Source organism: Drosophila suzukii, unplaced genomic scaffold (genome assembly GCF_043229965.1).
Source record: "Drosophila suzukii unplaced genomic scaffold, CBGP_Dsuzu_IsoJpt1.0 scf_9, whole genome shotgun sequence".
NCBI lineage: Eukaryota > Metazoa > Arthropoda > Insecta > Diptera > Drosophilidae > Drosophila > Drosophila suzukii.
In genome coordinates, this window is record NW_027255941.1 from 564,731 (window position 1) to 592,555 (window position 27,825).

Sequence of the window (27,825 nt, forward strand, 5' to 3'; positions counted from 1 at the left end):
GATCGGAGAAGTTCTGTTCATTAGCAGACACCTTAGTGGCGAATTCCTTGTACTCGGTTGTCTTGAATTGTTGCTGCGACTTCGTCTTCATTTACGCGCGACAAGGAGTCCGGCACAACTTGTTGGGAGCCTTTTCGGTGTTCAATAGTGAACTCAAATCGCTGTAATACTATCGCTCACCGTCGTAATCGGGAGCTTAAGTCGCAGTTCACCATCAGCCATTGGAGCGTCGCGTGATCGGTAACTATCTTGAACGGGTGACCTTCTACATAAGCTCTAAAATTCTTGAGCGCTACAATTGCGACTAGGCATTTTTGTTCCGTGACTGTGTAGTTTCGTTGTGCTTTGTTCAGTTTTATTGAAATGAATGCAACTGGCCTCTCATTACCTCCTCCCTACTTCTGTACCAACACAGCTCCGACAACCGTTTTGCTTGCGTCGCAATGGATTGCGAATGGCTTTGCAAAATCTGGATTACACAATATTATTGCCACAGGAGTCAAGCTGAATATGCGCTTAGTTGTTATCAGATCGGTCAGCGGGGCAGACAGCGAAGCAAAATTTGGCACAAACTTCCTATACCAACCACAAAGACCTATGAAACTGTTCAAGCCACGCAGAGTTCTTGGGATAGGGAAGTCGGCGATAGATTTCCCCTTTTCGGGATCCATTCGTATACCGCCATCGCCAATGATGTGTCCCAAATAGCGCACTCTTCGCATACAGAAGTGACTCTTGTCAATGTTGATGGTCAATCCCGCTCGTTTAAGGTGCAGAGCAATCTCTGTCAACACTTCCAAGTGACTCTCAAAACTCGACGAGACCCTAAGAGATCATCCAAGTAGACGAATACTCTATCTTAAAGACACGCTGAAACGACATTAGGCGAGACGTTGGTGGCTGGTGGCATTACATAGCCCGAAAGGCATAACAGTGAATTGATATAGAGGCCTCCCCGGAACCGTAAACGGAGTTTTATCTCGAGATTCGACTTCTCAGGGCACTCGCCAATATGCGTCCTTCAGGTATAGGCTAGAGATGTATTCAGCTTTCGGCAACCGGCTCAATATTCCTAACTATTTACCTTGCGACAGTCTAAGTTTAGTCTCACCTTGCCAGGTTTGGTGACCATCACTCTCGGTGAAGGCCAAGCGCTTTCTCATTCCTCAATTACTCCTAACTGTAACATCCGGTTCTCAACGGCTGGTAAAACGGGAAAATGTCTCTGCTTAACGGGCTTAACATTGCCGATGTCGATGGCATGCTTTATTAGATTGGTTTTCCCCAGACCTTCTAAGGGTAATTGAAGGGAAACAGTTGATTACGCGCTCAGCTTCATTTTTTCTCTCTCCGACAGATTGTGACTACCGTCATTACCCTTGCTACCGTCCTCACTAATCTCTCCTGACTCTTTCGCGGCTACTTGCAGTTGCTTTGGGAGAAGGTTGTACAACCTGCAGAAATCTATCCCCAAATAAAGGTCTTGTTTTAACGAGAGTACTATGTAATGATCCAAGGACTTTCTGACATTGCCGTACTCTATGTCGACTTTCAATTTCCCTAGTATTTGTTGTGGGTTTCCATCCGCTGTTGCAGACTTGGCGTTCAGTGCTTTGTATGACATTTCCTTCTCTATCATTTCGGTGGCCAGATTACCTCCAACGCAGCTTATCGATGCTCCGAGTCGAGCAGTTCATATACGGTACGGTTTAGCATCAAAACTTGTAAAAATGGACGAAGATCTCTACCACCTATAGGATCTGTACAAATGTGTTTTAGCCCATCCTACATTTTGTACATTTTCCCAAAATTTTGTATTTCTTGTGGCACTTTGTTGCTTTTTGGCTTGTACTGACGGCTTGGACTAGACCTCTTGAAGTGAAAGGACAGGTAAATCTTTTTGTGCATTTGCCGCAGCTATTCTTATACGTATTGGGTGCTCCACATCCCTAGCAGAACACCCGTTTGTCAGCTACACAGTCCTTCTTTGTGGCAGTTCCAACACACGCTTCGACAACTAAAGGGTCTTCGAATAACTCGGCGATTTCTCTCCGGTAAGGAGTTACTTTGACGTAGCTGTGAGATCGTTTGACATCATCCAAAAAGGTTTCTCGTCGGTGACAGATCTCCCTCAATTCCTGTATCGACGATTGATGGTCAATCCACACATTTACATTATCGTAGAATCCGTAGAAAGTCTCGTTCGGTTTTTATTTCCTATTTCGAATTAGTTATTCTATGTCGACGTCGTCTCGTTTTGACGAAATCGCAGACGCAAGGCCGAACATAAATTGTCCCATCGGACTTCGGCTACCGACTTGTGATAGCGCCAATAAAACTCGTTGACTTTATCCTCGAACCACACGCTGACGTTGCGACACAGCACCGCGAAATCTCCTTCGAGGGTTTGATGCGTAAGTGCTTCAACTCTGTAGATGAAGTCATCCACCGACACACCCGACCCCGAATATTTGATTTCCCAACCATTTAAGATGTGGACTACCTTCTCGGGACGTATTCCCAGCTCCGGAGCAATACTTCGACCTAGGCGTTCGTAACCCGACATTGGCCGGATCGGATTAGCTCCTTGGGATAGGTTTACTCTTGTGTTGGACCTCCGGCTGACTCCCTCTACCGGAGTAGGGGTATCACCTCTATCCTCCCCCAGGACAGCAGCATCAGCGAGAGTTGAGTTCATACTACTAACGCTTTTGACCACTGCAGTCTATACCAACCCAATAATTTTCTCAGACAGCAGCGAGAGCAGCCTACGCTCCATTGCGAGCAGTGTTACACCATTTGCCATTACGTTTTTGATCACTATTCCTGTGGCTAAAAGTTTCCGTACCTTTCGACGTGCCAGGGGTATCATCGCTCGGATTCTTTTCGTTACTACCATCCCCTCTTCGAGATTTGGATTGCGATCTAGTTACTGAGCCCGAGGTTCCAGCTCCCGGCATACATACAATCTGGCACACCGGACAATTTTCGCTTTTCTTAAAATGTACACCGATTCATCTTCTGTGGAACTCGTGGTGGCACGTGGTTTTAAAACTCTCGTTTGAGTTATTGATTTCTGTATTGCATAACTCACAGACTGACTTTGCCTCTTCCTGAGGGCCTAAGTCTGGTGATTGATCTAGAGCCATTGTGCGATTATAATTACTTGTTTATTATTTTACAATTATTTATCTCGATCTCGTCTGTTATATTTTCTAAATCAAAAGAAAAAACGTATCTCCACTCTTGATGTCCACGGCCGTAGGATGGACTAACTTTTATTAAAAACTAAATTTCTTCTTCATGCTCTTTTCCTCTAACAGATAGGTTATGAAGACAGACGGTGACCCTTGTAACGAACTGATTTTGTTGTCCGCTCGCTACGAGATTCGTGCGGCTAGCTCAGAAGATTGTGTGTTCGTCCCACCAAATTTATATGACGTGACTGCCCCGTAGATCAGTGAGAAAACAAAGGGTTCAAATGGTAACAGTGGGATTTATTCTCGTGGTATTAGTACAGCAGGTGTGTGGCTGGGCTCGCTTCGGTATCTCCTTGCTCTAGTTTTGCCGGCTGCTAGTGCTCCTCTTCCTGGCTTGTCGACGCATTGACTCGACGTCCGCTGGCTCCTGTGTTTCGGGACGCTCGTAGTGGCCGCCTCGGCTCGCTTGCCGACGCGTTGCTTCGGGGTCGCTTGTCGCGCCTTAGAATTCGGCCTTGTGGGCTTAGGGAAACGTCACCGTTCTCAGACTAGGGTGAACAAGCTTTGCTCTCCAGGTCAACGCCTTTCGAGGCAATACCTGTCCCTTGCTCTGTCCCGGACGGTCCCGCTAGGTTCTTGCTCAGATCGCGCTGACAGTCAAGGCTACCGCCTGGAAGCTGCCTAGCAGTTCACTTAGCTTTACGCCTAGCGCAGACGAACGTTCCACCCGGCTTCACCCTAATGCTTGACGTCTGCGACGCTCCTGCGCTCCCCAATGAGCTCCGCGCTGTGATGGTAACGTGGCTGCTTGAGATGTGCGCTGGCGTCGCTGCCGATGTTCCTGCGCTGTCTCGTGACCAGTAGCTTGGTGTTCTGGCACTCGGGGAGTTGGGCGGTTGCTGTTCGGGAACTTCGCCGGTAATCGCAGGGCTCTCCAGGCGAACGCCTCTTGAAACCGCAAATCGATCCACCGCTCGTCCGTCACGCCAGGTCCTGCTTGGTCGGGCAAGGTACGCTGGGTCTAAGACAACTTTCCTCCCCAAGCTGACGGTTCTTCGGCGTAGGCCTCTTTCGCTTGTCTCTGACAGACCCGCCGGGCGACTCATCAGGGTGTGGTCGTGACAAAGTTGGAAAACAATCGCCTTGACTTAGACGTGTGATGGCTTCCGGAACTCAGCCACTTGTGTCTCAATTCGGAGATTCCTGATGTCCCAATCCCGAACGTCTCGCCGTGGCGATCTTGCTCCTTGTAGCTCCCTGGTAGATTACTTGCCTGACTGACTGCTCACTTGGTACTTTACTGATCTTGATTATTTCCCTTTTGCGCACGGCCCGCTGGATCTCTCCACTCCGGGTCCAAAGTCCGTGCCTCCTGGTTGACCCACTTGTCCTTCACGTACCGCTTCCAACCGATGCTCTGCCCACTGTTGCCGTCCCGCTGATTTTCGTGATGCTTGTGGCACGCCTGCGTGTCGCTCCACTGCCGAGTTGTGGCACTTCGCCCGGTCCAAAGTTCACGGGAGAGTCCAAAGTCCGGTGGAGTTTCGTTATCCCCTTTTGCACACGGCACTCTTGCCCTGCCCGCCAAGTCTCCATTCTCTCTCGATCTCCTTCCTTAGTCTCCAAACTCTCTCGATCTCCATCCATCGTCTCCAAACTCTCTCGCTCTCCATCCTTGGTCTCCAAACTTTCTCGTTCTCCACCCTCTCCCGCCGCGCCGTTATAAGCAGCTGCTGCTGCTTATATTTGGGCGGAGTTATTCAACTCCTCACATTCCCCTCTTACTTCGGGAAACATTTAAAACTTGTTCCTACTCCCCGGCTTTTCCTTGCATATCCTAGCCTTCGAGTCCTTGTGATGCTCCCTCCGGTTCCCACGGTGCTCCCTCGTTGCTCCCTCGATGCTCCCTCGACGCTCTTAACTCTATTGAGTTTCTACAGCGCTGGTCCTCCTCGTAGCAAATTGAAATCTCCCGCGCCGATATTTTCCATTTTTCCACTGGGACATCGATACTCATGGGCTATCCATCCCCAGATCGCTGCTCATTGCTGCGTCCCACTCCTTTCCACGGTTCCTCCGCCTGGTCACACCATCCGTGCGTGATCGATGTTTCTGCGACTATCGATATCGACGGTGCGGCGTTGCCACCTGCTCGTTGCGATATCCTTGTGCCGTTTTGTAAGTGTCCCTTCCGCCTGGCGTAATCGCGGATGACTCTGGCAACTGCCCGACGCTGAATCCTGTTGCCTTACGGTTGGATCCCTAGACCTTACCCGTATCCTTGTGCCGTTTTGTAAGTGTCCCTTCCGCCTGGCGTAGTCGCGGATGACTCTGGAAACTACCCGACGCTGAATCCTGTTGCCTTGCGGTCGAGATGACAATCCATCCTTACCCACGTCTTTGTGACATATCCTTATGACCTTTCTGCATGGCGCGTGTATGACTCTCGCTTAGACCTGACGCATAATCCTGTGGCAGTCTGGATCAACGTGAAATCTTTATCCATGTCCTTGTGCTATCCTGATTGTCCTATCCGTGTGGCGTATGGAAGACTCTCGCTTCGGCCTGACGCCTAATCCTGTCGCCTCGTACCTGTTGTTAGACATCTACTGCCTGCTCGATTTGTTGTTGCTTGAGCTCGCCAACCTGAACTGTCCTTTCTTTCTTCGACTGTGTGTGGCGAATTTTGCAGATCACTGGAGAGACGAAATCTACAACCTGGAAAGGGCCATCGTACCTCGGGGCTAGTTTCGCAGCGAATCCTTCGGCCGCTTTGGACAGGTGATGTTCCTTGGCCCACACTATGTCGCCCACCGCTGGTGACCATTGCCTCCTTCTCAGATTATAGTGTCTGGCTTGGTCCTGGGATGCCTTTTCCATATTTCGCCGTATGATCTCGAATACCTCCCTCAGTTTGTTGGCATTTTCCTCAGGGGTCTCCGTAGCTCGTCCAGTGCCTAGGGTTTCCTAATCATACAGGCTGCTGGGTAGACGTGGTTCCCTGCCCTGGGTAAGAAACGCCGGTGTATGGCCGGTGGATTCCGATGTGCTCGTGTTCACTGCTAGCATAATCTTCGGCCACTTCTCGTCCCAGTTTCTCTGTTCCTGCCCTGCGAACTGCGCAATCATGGTCTTGACTGTTCTGTTTGCTCGTTCGGTCGGATTCTCTTGTGGTGTGTATGGTGCGGTGAATTGTTGACCATCTCAGCCAGGAAACGTTTAAAGATGCGGCTTGCAAACTGCACTCCGTTGTCCGTTATGACCACCTTCGAGACCCCGTACCTTCCGATTATGCGTTCCCTAAACGCCTTCTTGAACGACTCTGCTGTCGCACTGCGGAGGGACACCAGTTCCGTCCATTTCGAAAATCTGTCTATCATGACCAGCAGCATTTGGTTCCCGTGCTTAGATCTTGGTAGGGGTCCAACGAAGTCTGCACATACCGTGGCCCATGGTTCCTCCGGCACTTGGGTCAACATCTTCCCGGCCGCCTGCATCTGATTGGGCTTAACCGCAAGCAAATCTCGCAATTTTTAAGTGGGCTCGGGCGTCTCTATGCAAGCCTGGCCAGTAGTATCGGGCTGCCAAACATGCAATTGTCCTACGGTTTCCTACGTGTCCCGCAGACGGGGCGTCGTGGTTTTCCTTCAACACTGTTTCCCGTAGCGACTTTGGGACGCACATCTTCCATGACGCGACGTCTTCACTGCCTGCTCGGTGAGGTATGTTTCTGTACAGTGTCACACCATCCGGGAACTTCTGCGGTTGGGTCCTTATCTTTTCGCCCATGTCCTTGATCCAGCTGCACCCTCCTGAAGCTATTGTTGCCGATGCCTCTTTTAATCCTCGCATCGTCTCTGGTAGTGGTTGTCTTGATAATGCGTCGGCCACCACGTTTAGCTGACCCTTTCTGTACGCTATCTCAAAGTCGTACTGTTGTAGCTCTAGGGCCCATCTGGCGATCCTTCCTGAAGGGCTTTCGATGCCGTTGAGCCACTTCAGGGCTGTTTGGTCGGTTACTACCTTAAAGTGGTAACCTTCCAGATATGGCCTGAGCTTCCGGATCGCCCAGACGATCGCCAAGCACTCCTTCTCCGTTGTTGAGTAATTCTTTTCCGCGCCCTTCAGTGTTCGGCTGGAGTAGGAGATTACTTTTTCGCCCTTTTCGGTGTCTTGGGTCAGTATTGCTCCGATGTTTGCAGGATGAAAGTTCTACTGAAGTACGGGCAGGCTAGCACCGGATCTGCCACGAGTCTTGCCTTTACTTCCTCAAACGCCACCTGGTGCTCCGGTGTCCACTCCCACTTACTGCCTTTGCGCAGCAGGTCATTCAGGGGTTTGACGATTCCGGAAAAATCTGGTACAAATCGGCGGTACCACGACGCTACTCCTAGGTATTGCCGGAGCTCTTTGACGGCCGATGGCGGTTCCAGTTCAGCGATGGCGGCTACCTTTTCTGGATCTGTTCCTATTCCCTCGCTAGTGTCTCGATGTCCCAGGTACAGCAGTTCCTTCTTAAAGAATTGGCATTTTTCTGGATTGAGCCTCAGGTTCGCCTCCTTTAGGCGCCGGAACACTTCTCTAAGGTTTCGTTTGTTTTCTTCCAGCCTGCGACCGATTACTATTATGTCATCCTGGTAGGCGAATGCATGAGGTGACATCTCGGAGCCAATTACTTGGTCCAAAACTCGCTGAAACGTTGCCGACGCCGAGTGAAGTCCGAACGGCATTACCCTCCACTGAAACAGACCTTTGCCTGGTACCGTGAACGCCGTATATTGCCTGCTACTCTCTTCCAGTGCGATCTGCCAGTATCCATCTTTAAGGTCCAAACTGCTGATGTACCGCGCTTCCCTTAGTTGATCTAGGATGTAGTTTATGCGGGGCATTGGGTAGGCATCCTTCACTGATTTCGCGTTGATCTGTCTGAAGTCGACACACAGTTTCCACTTGCCTGTCTTCTTTTTCACCATCACGATGGGGGAGCTGTATGGGGGAGCTTTGAATGCTCTATGAACCCCATTTGGAGAAGCTCGTCCACCTTTGCGTTGATTTCCCCTTGGATTTTTGGGTTCTTGGGGTAGTATCTGCTGAAGTCTGCCAGCTCTGCTTCAAGGAACGCTGTAGTATCGTCCAACTCGTTTACTTGTTGAACGACTGCTACTTATAGCTTCTTCTCGAGCCACCCATTGTGTCGATTTCTGGCTGGTATTATTATCTCGTGTCCAGCACACCCTATCTCGGTTCCGACTTGTTTCAGGAAGTTCCATCCCAACACTAATGGATCCACTACTCCGGGTAAAATCAACAGGCTCATGGTCACTGGTTTGTTGCCGAATTTGACCTCCACCTCGAGCTGCGCATTAATTCCACCGAACTCGTCCTTTTAATCCTTCCTAGAGCAGCAATATTGTCCGCTATTTCTTCGCTAACGAAGTTTGCCGTTGCTCCGGTGTCGATTGTGGCTTTGTAGCTGTTCCCACCAATAACCACAGCTGCGGACAACTGCTGCTCTTCCTCGATTAGCTTGCCCGTTAGTTTGGAGAGGTGGCATTGTGCGATCGCCGCTCGCCTCTCTGCGGCTGAGATCGGTGGCCATTTCCCGATCGTTGGGAGCAATCGACGCTCCTGACACCCACCTTGCCACATATCCAGCAGTATAACAGCCGCTGGTTTCGACATCCTCTAGCCCAGTGTCCGTCCCCACCGCATTTCCGACAGGCCTCCTGCGGGTCTATGATATGGGTGGCATCTTATGGCCTCTGTGTATTGCTTGGCGGCCTCCACAAGGTATTGTTTGGCTGTCTCTGTTGCTGTTGAGGTGGTGTCCATTGGCCTCCGCGTGGTGCGTCTGTTGCCTGCTGTCGTCTGGCTTGGTGTGGTGGGGACCATTGGTCATTTCCTCGAGTGTCCTGGTTATCTGTCTCCTCGGATCTTCTGCATGTTACCTGCGTTGGTGACGCCGAGTTGGTCTTTGAGAACTTCTTCTCCTGTGCGAAAACTTCCCGTTCCTTTTCAAGTTCTTTGTATGCTCTTAAGAAAATCCGTAGGCTTGGTGTGCAGTTCTCTTTAATGACCTTTAACGTTTCTTTCGTAGAGTAGTTAAGTGGCCTCACCATCGTCTGCATGTCGATCATGTTGTCCTTGAACGACTCGCTGAAGCCTTGCTTCCGTTGCCGGACCTGGTCCGCTAGCCTGGTGAAGAATTCTCTTGGCATAAAATAGGTGTGGAATCTTCTATGAACTCTGCCCAGGTTCTCCATTGCTTGTTGCTGGAACCATTTCAAAGCCCTTCCTTTTAGCAACTCTGGCATCGCTCGAGGGATCATATCAAGGTCCAAGCCCTACGTGTTGGCGGACCATTCTACCTGCTCCAGGAACTCAAATGGTTTTTCCGCCCCGTCGAACCTGAACGACCATTCGCGGACCTGTTTAGCGACCCATGCATAGTCCGACTGGCTTGGTCTCGGGGTCAGCGCTGCTGAGGCCCACAGGCCTATTTTTGCATGTTGTCAATGCTCAGGCTTGCCACCAGGTTGTCCCCTTCAGCGTTCGTTAACGTAATGCTTGGGCCGGCTCTGTCGTGGTATGTTGCTTCCAGCTCGGCCCAGATGTCGACGAGTTGTGGGTCGTTCTCTGTTTCTGAGAAGTATTCCGACAGTGCCTTCCTCATGTCGTCTAGCCTGCCCTCCTGGGCGATATTAGGCCTCTGTGCGACATGGGCGAAGTCCTCCTTCCACTTCTTTCCCATTTTTATTGTGCTGTTCTCACTGTTGGGACAATCACGTTGGGCGCCAGATGTAACGAACTGATTTTGTTGTCCGCTCGCTACGAGATTCGTGCGGCTATCTCAGAAGATTGTGTGTTCGTCCCACCAAATTTATATGACGTGACTGCCCCGTAGATCAGTGAGAAAACAAAGGGTTCAAATGGTAACCGTGGGATTTATTCTCGTGGTAAGAGTACAGCGGGTGTGTGGCTAGGCTGGCTTCGGTATCTCTTTGCTCTGGTTTCGCGGCTGCTAGTGCTCATCTTCCTAGCTTGTCGACGCGTTGACTCGACGTCCGCTGGCTCCTGTGTCTCGAGACGCTCGTAGTGGCCGCCTCTGCTCGCTTGCTGACGCGCTGCCTCGGGGTCGCTTGTCGCGCCTTAGACTCGCAGAGAATTCGGCCTTTTGGACTTAGGGAAACGTCACCGTTCTCAGACTAGGGTGAACAAGCTTTGCTCTCCAGGTGAACGCCTTTCGAGGCAATACCTGTCTCTTGCTCTGTCCCGGACGGTCCCGCTAGGTTCTTGCTCAGATCGCGCTGACAGTCAAGGCTACCGCCAGGAAGCTGCCTAGCAGTTCTCTTAGCTTTACGCCTAGCGCAGACGAACGTTCCACCCGGCTTCACCCTAATGCTTGACGTCCGCGACGCTCCTGCACTCCCCAATGAGCTCCGCGCGGTGATGGTAACGTGGCTGCCGACGATGTGCGCTGGCGTCGCTGCCGATGTACCTGCGCTGTCTCCTGACTAGCAGCTTGGTGTTCTGGCACTCGAGGAACTTCGCCGGTAATCGCAGGGCTCTCCAGGCGAACGCCTTTTGAAACCGCAAATCCATCCACCGCTCGTCCGTCACGCCAGATCCTGCTTGGTCGGGCAAGGTACGCTGGGTCTCAGACAACTTTCCTTCCCAAGCTGACGGTTATTCGTCGTAGGCCTCTTTCGCTTGTCTCTGACAGACCCGCCGGGCGACTCGCCAGGGTGTGGTCGTGACAAAGTTGGAAAACAAACGCCTTGACTTAGACGTGTGATGGCTTCCGGAACTCAGCCACTTGTGTCTCAATTCGGAGATTCCTGATGTCCCAATCCCGAACGTATCGACGTGGCGATCTTGCTTCTTGTATGCTTCCCACGGCGCTGCTTCCGACGACTCGCTTGGATGTAGCTCCCTGGTAGATTACTTGCTTGACTGACTGTTCACTTGGTACTTTACTGATCTTGATTATTTCCCTTTTGCGCACGGCCCGCTGGATCTCTTCACTCCGTGTCCAAAGTCCGTGCCTCCTGGTTGACCCACTTGTCCTTCACGTACCGTTTCCAACCGATGCTCTGCCCACTGCTGCCGTCCCTCTGATCCCCGTGATGCTTGTGGCACGCCTGTGTGCCGCTCCACTGCCGAGATGTGCCACTTCTTCTCCCGGTCCAAGGTTCACGGGAGAGTCCAAAGTCCGGTGGAGTTCCGGTATCCCCTTTTGCACACGGCACTCTTGCCCTGCCCGCCAAGTCTCCATTCTCTCTCGATCTCCATCCTTAGTCTCCAAACTCTCTCGATCTTCATCCTTGGTCTCCAAACTCTCTCGATCTCCATCCTTGGTCTCCAAACTCTCTCGTTCTCCATCCTTAGTCTCCAAACTCTCTCGCTCTCCATCCTTGGTCTCCAAACTCTCTCGCTCTCCATCCTTGGTCTCCAAACTCTCTCGTTCTCCATCCTCTCCTCGCCGCGCCGTTACTACGCGAATTCGCCGCGTATCTGGTAAGCGTCCGGCCATCTGCTGCTGCTGCTGCTTATATTTGTGGGAAGTTACTCAACTCCTCACACCCTCTCTTTGTAATTTAAATCGGACTCAGTGAAGTTCGGAAACGGTCACTGATGTATTCCTGATCCATTTAGAAATGGAATGTACGGGTCAGGAGCCAAACCAGAGTTTGTTTCCTAGAACTGAAACTCTCTCGTTCTCCATCCTCTCCTCGCCTCGCCGTTACTACGCGAATTCGCCGCGTATCTGGTAAGCGTCCGGGCATCTGCTGCTGCTGCTGCTTATATTTGTGGGAAGTTACTCAACTCCTCACACCCTCTCTTTGTAATTTAAATCGGACTCAGTGATGTTCGGAAACGGTCACTGATGTATTCCTGATCCATTTAAAAACGGAATGTAAGGGTCAGGAGCCGAACCAGAGTTTGTTTCCTAGAACTGAAATTCCTGGCTTCGGAAAGAACTTAACAAGGAAGATTTTATCGTTGTCAGTTAACTGTAGCCAGTACAAAAACATGTTTTTTCTGTCTCTGTTATCCTACTCAGTGTCAAAGAGAAAAAAAAATTTTAAACTAAAATTTTAAAAGAAACAAGGAAGAACGCTATAGTCGAGTACCTCGACTATCAGATACCCGTTACCCAGATAAGATAAGTTAGCCGCGCACTTTGTTCTCTCTCCCTTGCTCTCATTTCTCGGCTCTGCTTTTGTTTCAGCCAGCGCCAAGAATGAGAAAGCAAGACATAAAATAGACAAAAAACATTTATATTTATGTATGCTTGCTAAACATACACAATTTTAAGGCACATTCTGTATTTCAAAATATTTGGTTGAATAGCTTTGTTTGGAAGAATACTATAAGCCGCGGATATTAGTTTGCAATTTTTTACATCCACACACATGCATGTATACATATGTATGTATGTATGTCGTTTTCTGGCTCTAGTGTCAAGGCTTGTCCTAACTACTTTGGTTTGAGAGCATTGGACTGAAAACGGAAAAATTTTTTTGGGACAATCTATAGGTATTTATTAAGCTAATACATATTCATTGAAAGATAAAAAAAGATGTACAGATCTTTAAAGGTTTTTGCCCGTCAATTGGATAAATGGATAAAGGGTTAATTATTCAATAGAATAAGTTAGCCGCGCACTTTGCTCTCTCTGAGCGCCGGCAGGTCTTTTTTCATTGCCGGTAAGTTCGGCCGGCAACTATTTACATACACACACATACACGCGTAAAAACATTTCGCATTGTCTGGCTCTGACGTCATAGCTTTTTTCTTGGGAGGTTTGTGGGCGTTAGAGTGGGCGTAGCAAATTTTTTTTGGGTCAATCGATAGGTATTGACAAGACTAATACATTTCAGTTAAAATTTTCTATCTACCATCAAAACTGTAGGAGCCACAGTTTTGGGCGGTTTGTGGGCGTTAGAGTGGGCGTGGCACTCTACTGAAACTTGCGCTGCGTAAGAAGCTCAGGAATCTGCACGCCAAATCTCAATAGCCTAGCTCTTATACTTTCCGAGATCTCAGCGTTCATCCGGACGGACAGACAGACGGACAGACGGACATGGCTAGATCGACTCGGCTAGTGATCCTGATCAAGAATATATGTACTTTATGGGGTCGGAAACGCTTCCTTCTGCCTGTTACATATTTTCCAACGAATCTAGTATACCCTTGTACTCTACGAGTAACGAGTATAAAAAATTTACAGAAAAAAATAGAACATTTTGAAATTGAAAAAATATATGAAATATACATATATTTATCGGTGCGTCTCTGCGAGCAGTTTACATTGGGCGCCACTTATTCCTATTAATAATATTGAATTATAACAGCAGCATGTAACAAGTAACATTGTTGTGGTGAGACTTCTGATTTGTCCTTGCGGGTGCACGCTATATGATCCGGCTCTCTCTCGTCGGCGTTGGGGTGGAGGTCTTGCGTAGACGGATCAGCACACTAGCTACACATTACTATTTATAAGTCAAGAATTGAGCGTGCTTGTGACGAAAGAAAGGCGAGATTTCAAACCGGAAAAGATCGAGGAGTAAACTTTTTTTTTTTTTTTTTCGTTAAAAATTTTACCTTAAATTACTTTTAATTTCGCGGGGGTTAGCCCCTATCATCCCTATTTTTAGTGAAGGCTATATAAATGCAATGAAGCTGTCTAATATTTACTTGACGGTGTCCTGGTTGCATATGACTGAGCGCAAGAAAATTTCGAGAAAATAACGTAACATCGGCTAGCCTTGTCCCATCATTTTTTGAAAACGAAAAGGTTAAATGGAAATACAAATATTAAGCTACTCTCGTACTCGTTGGTATTGTGGTTTTGTTTTCATACCCTTGCAGAGGGTATAACGATTTAAGTCAGAAGAAGATGAAGAAGAAACATTCCCAAAAGTCGTATTTCTTTTGCAGGAAGTATATAAGTCGGAACCAGCCGGATCGGACAACTATATAATAATTGGAAATGAAAATTTTAAAAAATTATATCTTTGGTGTTTTTTAACATATAACCTCCTAAGCTTGGAAATAACATTTTTTAATTAGTTTCGAATTAAATTTTATCAAAACCGGACGACTTCATCATATAGCTGCCATAAGAACGATCGGAAAATTGGTGGGAAAATAATGAGAAACAAATTATAGCTTCGGTGTTTTTTGACATATTTTCTTATACTATTGGAAATATCATTTTTTGTTTTTTTAAAATTAATAATTATAACTTCAGCTTGCCGAAGTTAACTTCCTTTCTTGTTTTTTTTTTGTTGGCTGTCGTGGAACTTTAGAGACCGAATAATATAGAACATATAGAACAACAAGAGGTCGACCACTTGGCGTAGGTTGGATGTGAAGGGAATGGGGCGGGATACCCATTGATTTTACACAAACAACAATCTGGATTATTGAGCATTCTTTTTTTAAGTTATGGTCAACTTTACTTCATTGTTTTCTTTTCCTTTTCTGTGTTCTTTAACTATACTGCACTCTTATACTCCAGTTTTATTCACAATAAAAATAAATCAAAAAATCCACAAGAGTGTAATTATAAAAAAATGAAGTGTAAGAGCACCTTAACGATTTCAGTGTAGATTATTTTTATTCATCGATGGCTACTTTCTTTCTTTAAAACTTTCTTCCACTTTAAAAATTTTCTTTCTCTCAGTGTAAAACTTTTCTTTTCATTGCTTTACATCTTTCCTTTTGACTTGTCGGTATTTACTCAAATTTCTTATTCTTTCATCTTCTGTTTTGCACTTGAAAAAACGATAAAATTAGCTGGACTTTTCTTTACTTCATTGATTTAATTTTAAATTTATCCTAGGAGTTTTATTTTATTTTCTTAGCACTTCATTAAGTTTTTTTATTTCTCACATTATTTATATATATATATGTTTTTTCCACATAATTCTTCTCTTTATATTTTTGTTTGCTGTCCGGTAATTTTATTCTCAGTATTGTTTTGGCACCTTTTTATACGTTCCACTTCGTTCCAGCGCGTCTAAAGACGTCTTCGGTGTCTCCCTTTGTTCTCTCCTTTTCTCCCACTTCTTCCGATAGACGCGATGGACATATACATATATATGAGCTGACTTGTCGTCTTCGAGATTAAGATTATCCAGACACTTCTTGTTGCGAGGCTAATAAGAAGGTTTAGCCGCACGCTAACTGTCCAATTTCAAAAGTCGATTTATTTGAATTTAAAGACTGTTAGTTTAAAAATACTGTTAAGTTGTTCAACACTGCTAGCCAGTGTCATCTCTATATTGTTATACCCGTTACTCGTAGAGTAAAAGGGTATACTATATTCGTCGGAAAGTATGTAACATAAAGTATATATATTCTTGATCAGGATCACTAGCCGAGTCGATCTAGCCATGTCCGTCTGTCCGTCTGTCTGTCCGTCCGGATGAACGCTGAAATCTCAGAAACTATGAGAGCTAGGCTATTGAGATTTGGCGTGCAGATTCCTGAGCTTCTTACGCATCGCAAGTTTCAGTAGAGTGCCACGTTCACTCTAACGCCCACAAACCGCCCAAAACTGTGGCTCCTACAGTTTTGATGCTAGAATAAAAATTTTAACTGAAATGTAATGTTCTCATCAATACCTATCGATTAACCCAAAAAAAAGTTTGCCACGCCCACCCTAACGCCCACAAACCGCGAAAACCTGTCACGCCCACAATTTTCATGCTAGATAAAAAATTTTAACTGAAATGTATTGGTCTCGTCAATACCTATCGATTGATCCAAAAAATTTGCCACTCCCACTCTAACGCCCATAACGCTTAAATCTGTGTACCGCCGGTAGGTGGCGCATTTTAATCTCGGTTTGCTGCTTGCATATCTCTATTTAGCTGAGTAACGGGTATCTTATAGTCGAGGTACTCGACTATAGCGTTCTTCCTTGTTAGTATTGGAAAACTTAGGAATGTAAGAATAAGAAGAAAATGATGCTATGAGAAGTTAAAGAGCGGCAAACCACAAGTGTAAGGAAAAATGTTAATAATTTCATTAATTGTGAACTCATTTGAATTTGAATAAAGATTTCAGCTATCTGTATGCTGTGAGCCAGAGCTTGAAATAAGTGGAAGCCCTCTGGAACCGTGGGTGTAGCAACATTCTGAAATACTTTGCCATCTGGAGAACTCGGTGGCAAGGGTGCACGTGCTTTCGGAAAAGCATTCTTTTACCAAGGGTGTAAAAGAGTGAGGACGGAGTATACACGATAGTGGTCATAGAGTGCCAAATTCGCAAGTTTCGACGACTTTGGCTGGTGAATCGCACATGAGTTGTGTAGTAGTACTTATACAAGGAGTGACGTCACAAGTGCGAAATGGATGATGCAACAGGACGAGGATCTGGTGATCAGTATTCACACACGGGATTGGGAGCAGGTTCAGTTGGAAGCGTAGGATGCAGCTTCACTGGGCCGTTCAGAGGTTTTGAGGACGAAAATTTATCTAGACAAACTGTGATTCACTCGAACCAGTTTGTGTCGCTTGAGAATGCGAGCACACCGATTATGTCTAATCACGCCGGCTACGACGCTTCGCAGAATTGGGCAGGGCAGCAGTTCACACAACAAGTGAACACGGGCAACATGAACGAGCAGAGCGCCAAACTTCCTATTACTAAAGGAGGGCGGCGCCTGAATTTATACCGAACGCATTTTCGTATGCGAATCTTCAAGAAAACAATGCAGGTCAGTTTATGCCGACATATACCGCAGCGCAATGCGTACCGCCATGTAACACTGTCGGATTCATGCCACCAAACAACGCACCAATATCTGTGCATCAAAACGTGGCCGCAGGGTTCTTTTCGCCAGCCAATGGGCTGGGTTCTGTACCGCAGCCTAACGTCGTTTAAAATGCTGGTCCTAATGCTGGTAACGTAGGAGCAGGAAGACATATGCCACAGTTTGCCGGCACACAGCTCCCACATGTAGTATCATCGGGACCCACATTGACGCCAGCTCAAGTTGCATCGCGCCAGGTCATATCACGAGACTTGCCAATTTTCACTGGAAAGCCCGAAGAGTGGCTTTTATTTATAAGTAATTATGAACAATCAACCAAAAGATGTGGATTTACCAACGAAGAAATTCTGATCAGACTCAAGAAGTGTCTGAAAGGATCTTCGCTAGAAGCTGTCCGGGGAAAGCTCATGATCCCAGCTATGGTACCTTATGCTATTTAAACGCTAAGGATGTTGTATGGGCGTTCAGAAATAGTGCACGCTAGCTTGCAACGGAAGCTTAAAGAAGAGCCGCCCATCAAACCCAACAATTTTAATCCGTGATTCGACTGGCACTGGCAGTCCAGAATTATTATGTCAGTAGGACTACAGGAATACCTTAATGATTTTTCTCTGCTGAGCGATTCGGTTGCCAAATTGCCAAGTGATCTTAATCGACGAAGGTGCGTCCTGCACGCTTATGGAACGATCGTTAGCCGATGAGCTAGGCCTTGACGGTCCTGAAGAGCAGCTTTGTCTTAAGTGGACGAGCGACGTGAGCCAGAGCGAGTCAAAATCGAGAGTCGTTAGCGTCAGTGTTTCCGCTGAGGGTCGTCCGGAAGTAAAACACGGACTTAAAGGAGTGCGTACTGTAAGCAACTTGGATCTTCCATTGCAAAGCATCGACGATCAGACACTCAAAGAACGTCAGCACTTGAGAACGGTTCCGATATCAACATACAAAGATGTGAGGGCTCAAACTATCATCGGACTAGACAACATTAAGATCAGTGTGCCGCTGGAGGTACGTCAAGCTGAGGATGACGATCTTATTACCGTTCGATGTAAATTAGGATGGGCTGTGTACGGCCGCCAAGGACCGGAAAATGACACGCCACCTCGTGTATTCCATATCTGCCACTGCGCAACAGTTTGCGGTATGCGGAAACTTGACGCAGCTATGAAGGCATTCTTCTCGCTGGAGTCATTCAGCGCGAGTGTTCCTATAAAACCGTTGCGATCTAAGGAGGACGAGCAGGCGCTAAAGATAATGGAGGCAACTACAAAGTACATTTCCAACGAAAGTCGCTGGGAGACTGGGTTGTTGTGGAAGTACGACAAAATCAATATGCACGATTCGTACCCCATGGGTCTAAAAAGGCTCAAGTGCCTTGAGGCGAAAATGTTAAAAGATCCGAAGCTGAAAACGATTTTGAGTAATACCATGCAGCACTACGAGGAAAATAAATACATTCGCAAACTGGAAAAATGGGAGTTGTCAAACACGCGGCAGCGCAAGTTGACGGAATATCACTAAACGACACTATTTTAAAAGGACCAGACATGTTGGTGTCCTTGATGGGAGTGCTGTTGCGCTTCAGAGAACGACCTATAGCGGTATCAGGCGATATACGGGAAATGTTTCATCAGATTAAGGTTCGCGCCCAAGACTAATATTCCCAGAAGTTCTTATGGCGAAATGGAGAAATTAATCGCTCACAGGATACAATAGTATTGCAGGTAAGGACGTTCGGCGCTGCATGCTCGCCGTCACTCGCCAACTTTATTTTGAGACGCAATGCAGAAAGATTTGGTGAAAGTCACCCAGAAGCCGTAAAAGCAATTTGACGAAACTCTTTCGTTGACGATTGGTTGGAGTCAGTTGACACAGAGGAGCAAATGGTTCAACTCGCGAATAATATTAAGAATATTCACGCGAAGGGTGGATTCGAGATGAGAAACTGGCTGTCAAACTCCAAGCGCGTCGTATGCTCTCTGAATGACGCACCGCCTAAGTACCTTGGCACACACGATGAACTGCAGGAGAAAGTGTTAGGAATGTGGTGGCTGCCCGAGTCGGATATGCTAACGTTTGTCATCAAGCCTGAATTGCTGCAGAGGTCGTTAGCTGGCTCTCATACGAAGCGACGAGTGTTGAGTATCGTTATGTCCATTTTCGATCCACTCGGGCTTCTTCGATTTTTTAACGTGCGTGCCAAAATTATTCTACAAAATATTTGGAGGTCTGGTGTAAGCTGGGACGAAGCAATCAAGGAACCGGATGAGATTGACTGGATGAAATGGCAAGCCTTACTGCCAAAACTGAGCGATCTGCGTTTCCCTCGCTACATGTCATGCTCGAGTAATGTTAAGAGCCTGCAACTACATATGTTCGTTGATGCTAGTTTGGATGCCTACGCTGCGGTAGCATATTTGCGAGTTGATCTTGGAGACGAAATCCGATGCTCCTTGCTAGCATCGAAAACCAGAGTAGCACCTTTGAACCTATATCGGTGCCACGAATAGAATTAATGGCAGCGGTTTTGGGATTGCGCCTGGCCAAGTGTTTGGAGTCTGAGCTATCAAACGAAATTGAAAAACGTGTGTTCTGGACCGATGCTCAAGATGTTCTGTTCTGGATAAGATCCGACGCTCGAAAGTACCCGCAATTTGTAGCTTTACGAGTTGGAGAAATTCTTGAAGGCTCTGAAGTTGGTGAATGGCGCTGGGTACCCTCGGAACAAAATGTAGCGGACGATGGGACTAAATGGACAAAAGGTGTTGAGGTAAATAGTTCAATACGATGGTTCTCCGGACCGAATTATCTTTTGCAGGATGAGTCGAAGTGACCACTCGAAAATGAAATGTCTAAAACCAGAGAATCTCAAGTATTGCACCACAAGGAGGAAATTAAGAAACAAATCTCGCCGTTAGCATGTGTTATGCCGGATCCACTACGTTTCAGCAAACTGGAGCGTCTGCGCGCTGCGCAAAAGAGAGTTATAGATTTTCTACGCGTGATTTTCTTTCCGTGAAACCGCACGGACCTGAGCTGGAGAGATTGCTTTTGCTTAAGCGCGATGTTGAAATGGACTCAATTTTTATACGGACATGTCAAGAAGAAGAGTTTTTTGATGAAATTCGATGCCTAAAGGAAAATCGTTGCCTGGTCAACCGGAAAAGCACAATATATAAATGCTCGCCGTACTTGGAACCCGTCGGAGTGCTTCGCATGCAAGGTGGAATCGATGCTATCGAAAATGTTGAAGTCAGCGTTAAGCGTCCTGTTATACTTTCGCGTCACCATAGGATTGCATACCTTATAGTAGAGTATCACCACCGGAAGTACCACCATCTGCATGCAGAAATAGTTGTCAACGAAATACGACAAAAGTATTGGATACCGGGCCTGCGAGCCCTTGTAAAGGAAATCATCAATAACTATCCAGTGTGCTGCATCAGGCGAGCGCAACCCATTCCACCGATGATGGGAACTTTACCAAAGGAACGTCTATCGCCACATACACTGCCATTTACGTTCACTGGAGTAGACTACTTTGGACCAATTGAAGTTGCTGTAGGAAGGCGTCGCGAGAAGAGATGGGGAGTTTTATTTACTTGTCTAAAAGTTCGCGCTGTTCATTTAGAATTGGTGCCATCTCTTTTAACGGATTCATTTTTACTGGCTCTAAAACTATTTATTGCGCGCAGAGGTGTGCCTCTTAAGTTGCTATCCGATAACGGAACGAATTTTCGGGGAGCCAGCAGAGTACTCGCGCAAGAGATCGAACGTATATCAACGTCAGCAGTGGAAAACAAGTATCCAGAGATGTCGTTTACTTTTATTCCTCCGGAATCGCCTCATATGGGCGGCAGCTGGGAGCATATGGTGCGTTCTACAAAGTCAATCCTGACGGAAATTCTGTCGAACGTCGGACTGCGCGAGGAAGATTGCGCGCTGCGTTGGCCGATGTCGAATGCACTTTAAACTCAAGACCGTTGACTTATATTCCGTTGGAATCGGAAAATTCGGAAGCCCTTACACCAAACCACTTCTTGGTTGGTAACTCCAGTGGTCTACGGGAACGCGGTGCGATGGAATCCAACGGATTAGGCTTGGCCAAACATTTCCGCATCGCTGGACAACTAGCAGACCGTTTCTGAAGAAGATGGATTCAAGAGTATCTACCCACCCTGACGAGGCGTACAAAATGGTTTCAGCCGAACCCAGCTCCAATTTCCGTGAATGACGTGGTTCTTGTTGTTGATGAAACAAGCAAGCGAAACTCCTGGCCTAAAGGGATCGTCGTTGTGCGTACACCGGGAGGACTCGTTACTCGCCCGGCAGTTAAACTGGCTAAATTGGACATCATAAGGATTGGTGATAGTCAGCGTAGTAACGCAGAAGAATCACGAGGTGGGGAATGTTGCGAGGCTAATAAGAAGGTTTAGCCGCACGCTAACTGTCCAATTTCAAAAGTCGATTTATTTGAATTTAAAGTCTGTTAGTTTAAAAATACTGTTAAGTTGTTCAACACTGCTAGCCAGTGTCATCTCTATATTGTTAGTATTGAAAAATTTAGGAATGTAAGAAGAAGAAGAAAATGATGCTATGAGAAGTTTAAGAGCGGCAAACCACAAGTGTAAGAAAAAATGTTAATAATTTGATTAATTGTGAACTCATTTGAATTTGAATAAAGATTTCAGCTATCTGTATGCTGTGAACCAGAGCTTGAAATAAGTGGAAACCCTCTGGGACCGTGGGTGTCCCAACACTTCTAATGGGACGCAGGAGCTCTTCTGGGTAGTTTTTAGGAAACCGCTGGCTGCCGGCGCTTCCAGATAGAGGTGTTCCGCGAGGCGTCTGACGATGGCCATGGCGGACTGCTGGCGGGTTGCTCCTTGTGCAGCTGATCTTGGGCCTACTGGCAGGTGGTGCTCCGCGAGGCGTCTGACGATGGCCGTGGCGGACTGGCTCCGCGGGGCATCCGATTTTGGGTCTTCTGGCAGGTGGCGCTCCGCGAGGCGCCTGACGATGGCCGTGGCTGGCTGCTGGGAGGGGTGCTCCTTGGGCAGCAGCCTTAAGATTTCTGTCAGGAGTGCACCTCAGAGCGACGACTGAGGTGCGAGGTGGTCTTCTGTCGCGGATGCTCTCCGGGGCAGCCGCCTTTGGACTTCTGGCCTTGGGGAGCATCGCGAGCCGCGGACCGTTTAACAAAATGGCGAGAAACCGCTGCGATCCTTGGTGAAGCGTGGCTGCGGCTCCGATTAAAAGGGCTACTCAAGCGCTGAGCGCGATCAGGTTCGAAAAAGCTGAGGAGAAAGTCCTTTCATGGGGGGTCGTCGGGATGCTATTGAAAGTGCTCCTTGGGGCAAGTGCTGACGAGGAAAATATTGAAAAATTGCCGCAAATTTTGGCGAAGCGTGGCTGCAGATATGATTGAAAAATTTGACTCAAGTGCGAACTAGTTTGACGAATATGTGGGAAAGTTTTACTCTTTGACTCACGATTCCACGAACGACTTGGTGACTCAGTGAAGCAGGTCTTGATCACTAGAAGCTTTTTCAAAGAAGAACGTGCTAGAATTCGAGCCACGCCGCTTCGGTTTTTATCCGGAAGTACCAAGCAGCTGAGGAGGCTGCATTCCAGTGCAACCCTGAATCAGCTGTTTGACTTACGGCAACCAAGATTAAGGCTGGGTGGCAAGGCTTGGTTCATCACGTTAAACGTAGCATACTTTGAGGCTGAGCTTTCTGTTAGTCGCCACAGGCACCGTTACAAGAACCCCCTCCCACGATCAAACTAGAGTATTTCCGGCCAGATACCCTAGACTGATACCGCCTGAAGTGACGTTACTGACGAATATCCTTAGCATGATAATTTCCAATTCGTCGACCTTGTGGAACTTGCAGTTCATAGTATTATCTCCCAAACTTCTTTCTTAAGCGGGCCTTGACGAACGAAAGACCTAGCTTCGCATTATATCCGGTCTGGAAACAGCATTGTTTGAAGTTGCTTCGAAACACCTCCTGTCCTTTGGCGAAAGAAACCTCTCGAGAGCCTAGATTATACCGATTTTCGTTGATTTTGCGAGCTTTTTTTATCTGTTTGGTCGCTTCCTCTTGGATTATCTCGAACGAAACTGGTCTGTTGTACATCAAGGAGCGGTCAACTTCCTTAGCAAGGAATAAGTAGGTCCGTCTGTTACCATGTGCTGCCCGGAAGCTTAGTAATAGGGTGTGGTTCCAATACCACTGTGCACTGAAGAACGCAATGCGCAACAATTTTTATTCAGGCTATCATCCCAGTCCTTTTGATTAGGGCAAACATACGATCGGATACCAGAAATAACTGAACGAGGTCTTGAAACCTGAGTCGGTGGTTTGGTAGTTTTACACGTTTCACATGCATTGAGATTTTACTTCGGGTACTAGTCGGAGCCAAAAAAAATACTGCCTGATTCTTTTGATAGTCTTATGTGTTCCTCCGTGTAAAACTAAGGGACTGTTGTGCGCTTGAAAATTGACTTCTGGAACTAGCTCCCTAGGAGTCCATAGTTTCCAAGAGTATTCGTCGTGAACCTGCTCTCCAGTTAGATGCTCAGCTATCCTGTATACGTAACCGTCCTCCACCCTGAGATCGGAGAAGTTCTGTTCATTAGCAGACACCTTAGTGGCAAATTCCTTCTACTCGGTTGACTTGAATTGTTGCTGCGACTTCGTCTTCATTTACGCGCGACAAGGAGTCCGGCACAACTTGTTGGGAGCCTTTTCGGTGTTCAATAGTGAACTCAAATCGCTGTAATACTATCGCTCACCGTCGTAATCGGGAGCTTAGGTCGCAGTTCACCATCAGCCATTGGAGCGTCGCGTAATCGGTAACTATCTTGAACGGGTTACCTTCTACATAAGCTCTAAAATTCTTGAGCGCTACAATTGCGACTAGGCATTTTTGTTCCGTGACTGTGAAGTTTCGTTGTGCTTTGTTCAGTTTTATTGAAATGAATGCAACTGGCCTCCCATCACCTCCTCCCTACTCCTGTACTAACACAGCTCCGACAACCGTTTTGCTTGCGTCGCAATGAATTTCGGATGGCTTTGCAAAATCTGGATTACACAATATTATTGCCACAGGAGTCAAGCTGAATATGCGCTTAGTTGTTATCAGATCGGTCAGCGGGGCAGACAGCGAAGCAAAATTTGGCACAAACTTCCTATACCAACCACAAAGACCCATGAAACTGTTCAAGCCACGCAGAGTTCTTGGGATAGGGAAGTCGGCGATAGCTCTTCCCTTTTCGGGATCCATTCGTATACCGCCATCGCCAATGATGTGTCCCAAATAGCGCACTCTTCGCATACAGAAGTGACTCTTGTCAATGTTGATGGTCAATCCCACTCGTTTAAGGTGCAGAGCAATCTCCAAGTGACTCTCAAAACTCGACGAGACCACTAAGAGATCATCCAAGTAGACGAATACTCTATCTTTAAGACACGCTGAAACGACTTTGTCCATTAGGCGAGACGTTGTGCTGGTGGCATTACATAGCCCGAAAGGCATAACAGTGAATTGATATAGAAGCCTCCCCGGAACCGTAAACCGAGTTTTATCTCGAGATTCTACTTCTCAGGGCACTCGCCAATATGCGTCCTTCAGGTATAGGCTAGAGATGTATTCAGCTTTCGGCAACCGGCTCAATATTCCTAACTATTTACCTTGCGACAGTCTAAGTTTAGTCTCACCTTGCCAGGTTTGGTGACCATCACTCTCGGTGAAGGCCAAGCGCTTTCTCATTCCTCAATTACTCCTAACTGTAACATCCGGTTCTCAACGGCTGGTAAAACGGGAAAATGTCTCTGCTTAACGGGCTTAACATTGCCGATGTCGATGGCATGCTTTATTAGATTGGTTTTCCCCAGACCTTCTAAGGGTAATTGAAGGGAAACAGTTGATTACGCGCTCAGCTTCATTTTTTCTCTCTCCGACAGATTGTGACTACCGTCATTACCCTTGCTACCGTCCTCACTAATCTCTCCTGACTCTTTCGCGGCTACTTGCAGTTGCTTTGGGAGAAGGTTGTACAACCTGCAGAAATCTATCCCTAAATAAAGGTCTTGTTTTAACGAGAGTACTATGTAATGATCCAAGGACTTTCTGACATTGCCGTACTCTATGTCGACTTTCAATTTCCCTAGTATTTGTTGTGGGTTTCCATCCGCTGTTGCAGACTTGGCGTTCAGTGCTTTGTATGACATTTCCTTCTCTATCATTTCGGTGACCAGATTACCTCCAACGCAGCTTATTGATGCTCCGAGTCGAGCAGTTCATATACGGTACGGTTTAGCATCAAAACTTGTAAAAATGGACGAAGATCTCTACCACCTATAGGATCTGAACAAATGTGTTTTAGCCCATCCTACATTTTGTACATTTTCCCAAAATTTTGTATTTCTTGTGGCACTTTGTTGCTTTTTGGCTTGTACTGACGGCTTGGACTAGACCTCTTGAAGTGAAAGGACAGGTAAATCTTTTTGTGCATTTGCCGCAGCTATTCTTATACGTATTGGGTGCTCCACATCCTTAGCAGAACACCCGTTTGTCAGCTACACAGTCCTTCTTTGTGGCAGTTCCAACACACGCTTCGACAACTAAAGGGTCTTCGAATAACTCGGCGATTTCTCTCCGGTAAGGAGTTACTTTGACGTAGCTGTGAGATCGTTTGACATCATCCAAAAAGGTTTCTCGTCGGTGACAGATCTCCCTCAATTCCTGTATCGACGATTGATGGTCAATCCACACATTTACATTATCGTAGAATCCGTAGAAAGTCTCGTTCGGTTTTTATTTCCTATTTCGAATTAGTTATTCTATGTCGACGTCGTCTCGTTTTGACGAAATCGCAGACGCAAGGCCGAACATAAATTGTCCCATCGGACTTCGGCTACCGACTTGTGATAGCGCCAATAAAACTCGTTGACTTTATCCTCGAACCACACGCTGACGTTGCGACACAGCACCGCGAAATCTCCTTCGAGGGTTTGATGCGTAAGTGCTTCAACTCTGTAGATGAAGTCATCCACCGACACACCCGACCCCGAATATTTGATTTCCCAACCATTTAAGATGTGGACTACCTTCTCGGGACGTATTCCCAGCTCCGGAGCAATACTTCGACCTAGGCGTTCGTAACCCGACATTGGCCGGATCGGATTAGCTCCTTGGGATAGGCTTGCTCTTGTGATGGACCTCCGGCTGACTCCCTCTACCGGAGTAGGGGTATCACCTCTATCCTCCCCCAGGACAGCAGCATCAGCGAGAGTTGAGTTCATACTACTAACGCTTTTGACCACTGCAGTCTATACCAACCCAATAATTTTCTCAGACAGCAGCGAGAGCAGCCTACGCTCCATTGCGAGCAGTGTTACACCATTTGCCATTACGTTTTTGATCACTATTCCTGTGGCTAAAAGTTTCCGTACCTTTCGACGTGCCAGGGGTATCATCGCTCGGATTCTTTTCGTTACTACCATCCCCTCTTCGAGTTTTGGATTGCGATCTAGTTACTGAGCCCGAGGTTCCAGCTCCCGGCCTACATACAATCTGGTGATTGATCTAGAGCCATTGTGCGATTATAATTACTTGTTTATTATTTTACAATTATTTATCTCGATCTCGTCTGTTATATTTTCTAAATCAAAAGAAAAAACGTATCTCCACTCTTGATGTCCACGGCCGTAGGATGGACTAACTTTTATTAAAAACTAAATTTCTTCTTCATGCTCTTTTCCTCTAACAGATAGGTTATGAAGACAGACGGTGACCCTTGTAACGAACTGATTTTGTTGTCCGCTCGCTACGAGATTCGTGCGGCTAGCTCAGAAGATTGTGTGTTCGTCCCACCAAATTTAAATGACGTGACTGCCCCGTAGATCAGTGAGAAAACAAAGGGTTCAAATGGTAACAGTGGGATTTATTCTCGTGGTATTAGTACAGCAGGTGTGTGGCTGGGCTCGCTTCGGTATCTCCTTGCTCTAGTTTTGCCAGCTGCTAGTGCTCCTCTTCCTGGCTTGTCGACGCATTGACTCGACGTCCGCTGGCTCCTGTGTTTCGGGACGCTCGTAGTGGGCGCCTCTGCTCGCTTGCCGACGCGTTGCTTCGGGGTCGCTTGTCGCGCCTTAGAATTCGGCCTTGTGGGCTTAAGGAAACGTCACCGTTCTCAGACTACGGTGAACAAGCTTTGCTCTCCAGGTCAACGCCTTTCGAGGCAATACCTGTCCCTTGCTCTGTCCCGGACGGTCCCGCTAGGTTCTTGCTCAGATCGCGCTGACAGTCAAGGCTACCGCCTGGAAGCTGCCTAGCAGTTCACTTAGCTTTACGCCTAGCGCAGACGAACGTTCCACCCGGCTTCACCCTAATGCTTGACGTCTGCGACGCTCCTGCGCTCCCCAATGAGCTCCGCGCTGTGATGGTAACGTGGCTGCTTGAGATGTGCGCTGGCGTCGCTGCCGATGTTCCTGCGCTGTCTCGTGACCAGTAGCTTGGTGTTCTGGCACTCGGGGAGTTGGGCGGTTGCTGTTCGGGAACTTCGCCGGTAATCGCAGGGCTCTCCAGGCGAACGTCTCTTGAAACCACAAATCGATCCACCGCTCGTCCGTCACGCCAGGTCCTGCTTGGTCGGGCAAGGTACGCTGGGTCTAAGACAACTTTCCTCCCCAAGCTGACGGTTCTTCGGCGTAGGCCTCTTTCGCTTGTCTCTGACAGACCCGCCGGGCGACTCATCAGGGTGTGGTCGTGACAAAGTTGGAAAACAAACGCCTTGACTTAGACGTGTGATGGCTTCCGGAACTCAGCCACTTG

General features: G+C 47.4%; 2 protein-coding genes across 2 annotated transcripts; both read left to right on the top strand.

Moving 5' to 3' along the window:
• Positions 1-18,920: 18,920 nt before the first annotated feature.
• Positions 18,921-19,816, top strand: LOC139355125 (uncharacterized). The gene is made up of 2 exons (XM_070999448.1): positions 18,921-19,391; positions 19,457-19,816. Exons 1-2 carry the CDS (start codon positions 18,921-18,923, stop codon positions 19,814-19,816), a joined length of 831 nt encoding a protein of 276 aa, XP_070855549.1.
• An 86-nt stretch (positions 19,817-19,902) lies between these two features.
• On the top strand, positions 19,903-20,955 carry LOC139355126 (uncharacterized). Its single transcript, XM_070999449.1, has one exon. The coding sequence runs from the start codon at positions 19,903-19,905 to the stop codon at positions 20,953-20,955; it is 1,053 nt and encodes a 350-aa protein (XP_070855550.1).
• Positions 20,956-27,825: the final 6,870 nt, after the last annotated feature.

Excerpts from the sequence above, each read along its gene's own strand:
- LOC139355125 (XM_070999448.1), top strand. The coding sequence starts at position 18,921 with ATGAGAAACTGGCTGTCAAACTCCAAGCGCGTCGTATGCTCTCTGAAT. Across the intron at positions 19,392-19,456 it reads GTTTGGATGCCTACGCTGCG|AGTAGCACCTTTGAACCTAT; the intron begins GTAGCATATTTG and ends ATCGAAAACCAG.
- LOC139355126 (XM_070999449.1), top strand. The coding sequence starts at position 19,903 with ATGTGTTATGCCGGATCCACTACGTTTCAGCAAACTGGAGCGTCTGCG.